The sequence below is a fragment of the Leopardus geoffroyi genome, chromosome E1 (assembly GCF_018350155.1).
Source record: "Leopardus geoffroyi isolate Oge1 chromosome E1, O.geoffroyi_Oge1_pat1.0, whole genome shotgun sequence".
Taxonomy (NCBI): domain Eukaryota; kingdom Metazoa; phylum Chordata; class Mammalia; order Carnivora; family Felidae; genus Leopardus; species Leopardus geoffroyi.
In genome coordinates, this window is record NC_059330.1 from 56,431,320 (window position 1) to 56,440,129 (window position 8,810).

Genomic DNA, 8,810 nt, shown 5'->3' on the forward strand with positions numbered 1-8,810 from the left:
GTGCTCAGTGCAAGGCGTGCAGGGCAGATCTGAAGTCCAGGGAAGGAGTTAAGAGAAACAAGCCGCCCTCAAAACCACCAAATAATCGCAACCAGTGGGGCATCTGGGTGGCTCAGTCGGTTCAGCGTCCAACTCTTGGTTTCGGCTCAGGTCATGATCTCGTGGTTCGTGAGTTCGGCCCCACGCCGGGCTCTGCGCTGACAGCACGGAGGCTGCTTGGGATCCTCTGTCTGCCCCTCTCTCTCTGCCTCTCCCCCACTCGCTGTCTCTCTCTCGAAAATAAATAACATAACAGGGCTGCCTTCCCTGCCCCTTCGGGCCTTTCCGTTGCTTTGCATGGAAAATTGGGGTCTCAGAGACATCATCAGAGTGTCTCTGGGCCCTGTGTCTCAAGGGGCCCACTTCTCAGTCTCCCCCAGGTGGACTCCCCCGGGCCCTGTAGTGGGAACCGGGCCATTATCACATTGAGGAGAGGAGGCAGGATCAGGTGCAGCCCCGTGTGGGAAGTTCCCAGAGGTCCTGGGACCAGGGCGTCACTCACCTGGGCCCAGGTGGATGCTCGCTGCCACACTGTGCCAGGCTCTGTGGGTGCATCAGAGTCATTGCAGGTGACGGTGCTGGTGAGGGGAGAGGGGGATGGAGGGATAAGATGGGGGGTGGGGAAGTCTTGCCAATGGGTCTGTGTGTCTTTAATTTTTATTTATTTTATTTATTTTTTAATTAAAAATTTTTTTAATGTTTATTTTTTTTTTTTTTGAGAGAGAGAGAGAGAGAGAGAGAGCACAAGCAGGGGAGGGGCAGAGAGAGAGAGAGAGAGAGAGAGAGAGGGAGAGAGAGAATCCCAAGCAGGCTCTGCACTATCAGCACAGAGACTGATTCTGGGCTTGAACTCACAATGAGATCATGACCTGAGCCAAAATCAAGAGTCAGATGCTTAACCGACTGAGTCACCAGGCGCCCCGGGTCAGTGTATCTTTAACAGGTGGCCTCTGCCCTGCTGTGACCTCTGCTTTGCCACCATGAGGCCACTCCCCTGCATCTGCCCTCACACCTCCCCACCCCTCTCTTCTGAAAGACTTCAAGGCCCCCAGGGGCCTCCGTGTTAAGAGCACCTGAGATCTCTTCTCCATTCTGGCTGCACTTGACGTTGCTGACTGCCCCATGGCTGGGACTCTGGGAAATGTCTTTGTCCTTTTCCTTTCTTCCTGCTAATGTCTCCTTCCTCCCAAAGAGTGGACGTTCCTTAGCTTTCCTGTGCCAACACGCAGCCCCTCAGAACACTCTTTCAGGGGCGCCTGGGTGGCTCAGTCGGTTAAGCATCCGACTTCGGCTCAGGTCATGATCTCGCAGTTCGTGAGTTCAAGCCCCGCGTCGGGCTCTGTGCTGACAGCTCAGAGCCTGGAGCCTGTTTCGGATTCTGTGTCTCCCTCTTTCTCTCTGACCCTCCCCCGTTCATGCTCTGTCTCTCTCTGTCTCAAAAATAAAAAATAAACGTTAAAAAAAATTTTTTTTTAAAAAAGAACACTCTTTCAGTACTCAGACATCCATCGTCTACTCCATCACGAGTATGGCCACATCTATACCCGTCATCCTTGCCGCTTCAGATCGTTAGTGGGATAGGGGTTCAGCTGGGTCAGAGGTGAGGCTGAGACAGGTGAGAAGTTAGGTAACATGACCCTTGTGTGGGGGTGGGGGAGTGGGGGGTGTCTCTATGGGCCCTGAACAGCCTTGCTCCAAACTATCATAGAATGTTCTGGAGCCCTAAAGCAGGAAGCCAAGCCATCGCCCACGGTTTGCTTGGGACCAAAGAACCGTGTGGGAGAGAACCGAAGCCCAGCCCATAACTGCCATTCACATGTACATAGACCCGTCTGGTGGACTGGGAGACCAGACCGGAGGGAGTGAGGGCGGCACCCCTAAGGGGGAGACATCCAGCGAGAAGGAGTGTGGTTTGGAGGCCAACGGGCAGAGTCAGAACTGGGGAGCAGTGGTTACAGGACCCTTTCAAGGGAGCTGGTGCTTCTCAATGCGAGAAGACTGGCAAAGAGCAAAATTATACCAGGGTGCCTGGGTGGTCCAGTCAGTTAAGCGTCCGACTACGGCTCAGGTCATGAGCTCCTGGTTCGTGGGTTCAAGCCCTGTGTTGGGTTCTGTGCTGAGCCTGGCGTCTGCTTCAGATTCTGTGTCTCCTTCTCTCTCTCTGTCCCTCCCCCCCACCTCAAAAATAAACATTAAAAAAAAAAGAGCAAAATTATATCAATAGGGGATCTAAAAAGAAGCACCCTGAGCCAGTGGTCCCCACACAGGACACCGGGTCACACTGACTCCATCAGATACGCAGCTCACCTCTGGTTCTGCTGTTGGAGAGCCTGTGATGTCCTCTGTGATGCCTGTCACATAGATGGCCCTCTTCTCTTGCCCCCTGAGCCTGGACAGAGCCTCAGAACATGCAGGGGGGTGGGGGGGGCATTCAGGGCAGAGGGCACTCTAAGGTGAGTCTGAGTTTCTGAAGGGAGTCCATTTCTCTTAGGGGGTCCCTACTGGGACCAGTCTCATCTTGGCAGGGCCCTCATGGAGTTCACAGTAGTTCTGGCCTGTTGCGGGAGGGTCGGCGAGGGTGGGGGGGGGGACTCTTGATCTGTTTTACACACTTGACCTCTGCCCAAGACTCCACTTGCAAAGGGGTGCAAAAGTTTGAACCCCTGCTCTGGGCACATGGCTAGGTAGGCACGCTCTCTCTCCCCACAAGGCAGACAAACAGGATGCCAACCTACAGCTCGGAGAACATATACCTTTCTTTTTTTTTTTTTTTTTTAAATAAACTCACCACATGCGGGGCCCGAACTCATGACCCACAGACCCAGAGTCACATGCTTTGCTGACGGAGCCAGCCGGGCGCTCCTTGGAGAATGTGTACTTTGAACAGTGGTTCTCAGGCCCGGCTGCGCAGAGGAAGCCCCTGGGGGAGGAGCTATGCTCCCGAGGCCCTACCCCAGAACTTAAAATGAGAATCTCTGGGGAGGTGACACAGTGCTTGGAATTTTTTAAAGCTCCCAGATGATTTCAAGGTGCAGCCAGGCACGGGAGCCCTGCTTTGAAGCCGGGGGAGTTGGATCGGTCACAGTAATGGCTAGCGACATCACACCATGATGTACACAAGGACTTCAGCCCTGCCCGAGGCTCGGACACCTTCTTCCCTGTGCCCCGGTGCAGGCACGCAATTCTTCCTGGTTCCCTCACTGCCCCTTCCCCGGCCTGTGCTGACCACTCCCTTTCTCAGACCTCACAGACAGAGTAGCCAGATAAAACACAGGATGCCCAATAAAATCAGAATTTAAAAAAAAATCTATTTTTAACTTTGAATAGAGTTGACCTAAATGTCGCATGAGTTTTAGGTGGAAATCAGAATTTTGGATCAACAATTTTTTTAGTGTAAGTGTGTCCCAAATATTGCAGGGGACAGACTTAGGAAAATTTGTCGTGGGGATGGGGCACCTGGGGGGCTCAGTTGGTTAAGTGTCCGACTTTGGGTCAGGTCATGATCTCCCAGTTTGTGAGTTCGGCCCTGTGCGGGGCTCTCTGCTGTAGCACAGAGCCTCCTTTGGATCCTCTGCCTCCCCCCCTCTCTGCCCCTCCCCTGCTGGTCCTTTCTCTCTCTCTCTCTCTCTCTCTCTCTCTCTCAAAATAAATAAATAAACTTAAAAATAAGTTATTTGTGGGGCACCTGGCTGTCTCAGTCAGTGGAATGCGTGACTCTTAATCTTAGGGTTGTGAGTTCGAGCCCTAGGTTTGGGTGTAGAGATTACCTAAAAGTAACGTCTTTAGGCAGCTCTTTCTGCCCGCAGGGTCCTGTCCCCATGCTGTGACAAAATCACCTTTCTGCACCAAAAAAAAGTAAAAATAAAATCCTAAAAAAAAAAAAAAGTTGTTTACCTGAAATTCGAATTTCACAGGGCTTCCTGCATTTTATTTGCTAAATCTGGCACCCTTATTCACAAGGTACATCCCTTGAGGCCACTCTGTTGGTCAGATGAATTTGATGACAGCTCCTCGTGGGGAAGGACACCCCGAGGTCCGGAAGCAGTTGGTGTTCCGACAGGCCTCCAGAGATCATCACTCAGCAAGGCTGGGACTAGAGACAAATGCAGTCACTCTTGACCTTTCTCTTAATTTCACTACAGAGGCGTCCTTCTCTGTCTCCGTCACCCCTGTGTGTCCGTCACCCATCTCTCTCCCTCTCATCGCTGATGGCATACTGTCAGGTTCTTCAGTGGATGGGGACAGCTCACCCTCCCTTTCCCTCCCCTGCCCCCTTGGGGGATCAGGTCCCCCAGCTCAGCCATGTTTAGTATAATGTCCTGTCTTCGTCTCTGAGGTTCCGTGTGTCTAGAGGCGTTTTCCAGAAAGAATAGGGCCATACAGTGGTCAATCAGAAGAGAGGCAGATTCGATAGCCTGCTCTTCTCTGGTGGCTCTGGTGGCTCTGGGCGGTGGCGATGGGCATGAGGGGGCGCGGTGGAGCCACAGGGTCTAAGAAGGACAGAGAAGACCTTTCCTGAGACCTTGAGGTTGGAGGTAGAGGTGCCCAGCCCCGGTCCTGGACCTGTCTTCCCAACCAGGCCCGAAAGCCAAGCGTGAGGAGGTCTTCTGGGCGGTCCCGAGAGGTCTGTCGTGGGCCCCCAGAAGGGGAAAGACAGGAAGTGCCTGGTAGCAGTTGGGGTGGGGGGCACGTTAAGCTCTGGGGGTTCTGCTGGGCCTCACACAGCAGAGAGGCCCTGGGAGGAAGGGATCCCACAGATAGGAGCGTGGGTGCGGGGGGCATCCGGGCTGGTCTGGGGACCCCGATGTCAGAGCCACGTAGGCGGAGCTCCCGGACCATGGCAAGAGCAGGCCCTCCTTCTGCGGCGGGTAGACAGGGCATCACCAGGGTGATGGCAGGGGGGCATGAGTCACTGAGGACCTCTTGCTTGTTGAGGCTGGTTTTTGTGACAGGTGATGAGCGAGCGGTGAGCGTGCGGCTTTGACTCTTACTTCTGGACCTGGGTCTTTTCCTCAGAGTGCTCTGGAAAGAGGTAGGCCGGTTAGATCCATGGAGGGGGTAATTTATGAGGGCAGGACGTAGAGGGGTGTGTCTGGTGATCAGTGGCTTGTCTCCGTCTACCCGGCAAGGTCTGAATACGGCTGCCTCCAGCCCTGCCTGCCTCTCCAGGCTGAGATCAGGGCATTTCCTCCCAAGGCCAATGGGACACCCACTGGCTCCCCTCGCTTTGGCAGACCCCGACCTGAGGACACAGTCTGATTGGTGGTCAGTAGGATTGTGAAGGCTCGGATCTGTCATGTGGAAAATCAACACACCCTGCAATTGCGTGACACAGGGGGACAGCCCGGGGTTGCCTTTCTGGCCTCGACGACTTGCTGGGAGGCTCTAAGCAGGTTCTTCAGCCTCTCTAAGCCTCTGTTCCCTTCTCTATAAAATGGGGCTAATACTGGGCAGGCCTGTCATATGGATTAAAGGACACTCGTACCCGAGGCCCAGCACACGGTAGACGCCACAAAGGGTAGCACTCCCAGCCTGCAGAAGCTGAAAGGACCCTCAGAGGTGGGCTTGCCCAAGCCTCCAGAGCACAAAGGGTGAATGCCTGTCCCAGCCAGGCAGAGAGCCAGGGCCAGGATTAGAGCTGGACCCCTGAGGTTTTAGCCCTGTGCTCTCCCCGCCCCTGTCTGGGGCCTTCATCAATCACTGTAATCCCTTGTGCATCCAGGATGTCGTGCTAATGTCTGACAGGCAGAGACAGGGCACGGAGCCGCACAGCCCTGCTGGCTTTGTCCTGCTGGTGTGACAAGGAGGCGGGGCAGGGATTATAAATCGGTGGGAACATCCCATGTTCCCCAGTGACGCCTGCTGCAACAGGCGAGCTGCGCACCGAGAGGGCGTGCCAGATCTCCCCCCCCCCGCCCCCGCTCCTGTGCCTGCGGACCACCTCCGGGGTGATCGGCTCTGTGGTGGGAACACTGGGCCCCTACTGAGCGTGCTGGTAAGTGGGACCCCTGCTCCTGGCTCCCAGCCTTCAGGAACAGGAGCTACCCTGCCTGGGGCTTCTGGATGTAGGGAGAAAAAGTAGCAGGGGGCGGGGGGGGGGGGGGGGGGGGGGAGGGGGGCCGGTGCGGCAAGGCCCGTATGGAGGCCATGGGCTTTTTAAGGGAAGGATGGCCTCCTCTAAGAATCCCCAGGGTATTTTGGGAGAGACACGGCGCCACAGGGGCACAGCGGCTGAGCCAGGGGCAGGGCGGGAGGGGTCTCGCTGCTCCCCAGGCCGGCTCCCTTCTCCGTCAGACTACCCCTGCACTCCTGATGCCTTCCGCATGCGTGCACGGTCCAGTCTGAGGCCATCTGAGTAAATGTGAAGGTTCCCTGAGAACCCGCTTTGGTTAAGGGCCTTTTGCTCCAGGGCCAAGGGCCGAACCCGCCTGGAAAGCTGGAGCCACGGTATCTTTCACCCAAAGGACCAAAAAGTCTCCTTCTGGGCAGATAAGACCAACTGTGTCAGAAGTGGTCGGTGGCCACCCGTCCCCAGGCTCCACAGAGCCCTGCCCACCCTTCCCACCGCCTCCTGAGACCTGGGTGTCCCTGGAGGGCAGTGAGGCCAGATCTGGAGGTGTGGAAGGGCTGTTCCGCGGGTACTTCTGTCTGAGACGGAAAGGGGGGGGAGAGGGCACCAATGTTTACGGCCCCCAGGGTCTGCTTTGGGACTCACCTGACCCCAGGTCCGGCCACAAAAGGCAAGACGCGCCGTCACCCCGGCCGGCCCCTATCGGAGAGGAGGACCGTACCCCTGACCCTCGCTCCTCCCCGATAGGTGCCGCGGGACCCTTTCCGGCCACCAAGGCCACTTCTGAAGCTGGGGCACCCGGGGACGCACCAGCATCCAGGATGTCCACACAGAGCACGTACCCGCTGGAGCCCGAGGCCTCGCAGCTGCAGCCGGAGACCCCAAAGGCCCCGGGCCACCAGCGGCGTCATACGCTTCCCGCCAACGAGTTCCGCTGCCTCACCCCGGAGGATGCTGCCAGCGTGTTTGAGATTGAGCGTGAAGGTGAGTGGGCCCCGCACAGGGTCTGGAAGCTGACGCGTCTGTCCATGGGGAGGAGCCCCTGTCCTCGGTGGCTGGGCCCCCAGAGTATCAGATCGAGTGTGTGTGTGTGCGTGTGCGTGGGGATGGGAAGGGCCCCGAATCCCGCTTTCCTATGGGGGAGGGGTGGGGAGTGGGAAAGCACACCTGGGCTTCTGAGCAGATGCTCGGTGGCCAGTGGCATGTGGCATGGTGACCGCTGAGTCACACGCCGTACCTCCCCTTGCAGCCTTCCTCTCTGTCCTGGGCATCTGCCCCTTGTATCTGGAGGAGATCAAGCACTTCCTGACCCTGTGTCCAGAGCTGTCCATGGGCTGGTTCCAGGAGGGCCGCCTTGTGGCTTTCATCATCGGCTCGCTTTGGGACCAGGAGAGACTCACTCAGGTGAGGGCAGGCACCCCGGGGCTGTGATTTCTTCCTCTGGGCCTCTCCCGGGTCAAAAGGACCCACCTCTTTGGAGGGGACGGCTCCCAGTTTGGGGCCCTCCTTGGGTAGGAATGGAGCCCCGATTGGAGGCACTCGAGAGACGCTTGCTCGGCCAGTGGGGCTTCTGGGGAGGCAGGTATTGACGGAGATGCCCTGAACTCACATCCCTTGCCCGTTCCCAGGAGTCGATGACGCTGCACCGGCCCGGGGGCCACACCGCCCACCTACGCGTCCTGGCCGTGCACCACACTTTCCGGGGACAAGGCAAGGGCTCCATCCTGATGTGGCGGTTCCTGCACCACCTGGGGAGGCAGCCAGCAGTGCGCCGGGCCGTGCTCATGTGTGAGGATGCGCTGGTGCCCTTCTACCAGAAATTCGGCTTCCGCCTCGTGGGCCCATGCGCCATCACCCTGGGCTCGCTCACCTTCAATGAGCTGCAGCGCTCCATGTGGGACCATGCCTCCCGGCGTAGGAACAGCGGCTCCTGAAGTCACTGCTCCCCGCACCCCCCCCCCAACCTGCGGGCTCCTACCCGGCCCCGATTTCCCGTTCTCTCCCCAACCCAGCTGCCCAGCAAGCTTCGGTGATACACTTCCCAGCCTATCCTGGTGAGGCTCTCTGGACCACCCCTCTCCCCGGCCCACATTCCAAATTGTGCCAGAGGTGGGGAGTGGTTGATAACCGGGGACAGCAGGAGGTGTCCTGCGACCCACCTCAGCGACTCCTTCATTCTCGGGAATCAATGGGGGGCCCTCTGGGCAGGCAGCATCGTTGTCCCCGTGGGTTGGGCCTGGTGCTCCGAAGGCCCTTACCCTCCCCAGCCTCACGGAGTCCCTTTCTCATCCTCTGCCCCGGAATGAGGGGTAGCTGGGATCAGGAAAGAGCAGAGGCTACCTCCTAGCTCAGCCCCCGTGCCCCCCACCCCTGGCCTCGGACGCCCTGGGTCCTCTCGTCACTTCCCACGTGGCTCCTTGATGTGGGGTCAGGGCTGTGGGTGGGGCCCAGTGAACGGACGAGGGCTGTGCCTTCCCCCCACCGTCTCTGCCAGGGGCAGCCAGACCCTCACCGCCCCTGGGCTCCAGGCATTTAACCCGGCCCTCTCAAGGGACCCCCTGGGACCCCAAACCTGGTTTCTGGCCCAACCAAATCCCCCACAAGTTTTCCGCCATCCCTTTAGGCCGAGGCCCCGCCCCTGAGCTCCTGGCTGGCCCCACACCCCAAAATAAAGTTCCAGCTTTCACTCTGCTAGAGCCCC

At 57.8% G+C, this 8,810-nt stretch overlaps 1 protein-coding gene across 1 annotated transcript; it reads left to right on the forward strand.

Moving 5' to 3' along the window:
- The first annotated feature begins 5,903 nt into the window (after positions 1-5,903).
- Positions 5,904-8,805, forward strand: AANAT (aralkylamine N-acetyltransferase). Its single transcript, XM_045489713.1, has 4 exons — positions 5,904-6,034; positions 6,857-7,093; positions 7,359-7,513; positions 7,738-8,805. The coding sequence occupies exons 2-4, from the start codon at positions 6,931-6,933 to the stop codon at positions 8,041-8,043; spliced, it is 624 nt and encodes a 207-aa protein (XP_045345669.1). The 5' UTR covers positions 5,904-6,034; positions 6,857-6,930; the 3' UTR covers positions 8,044-8,805.
- Positions 8,806-8,810: the final 5 nt, after the last annotated feature.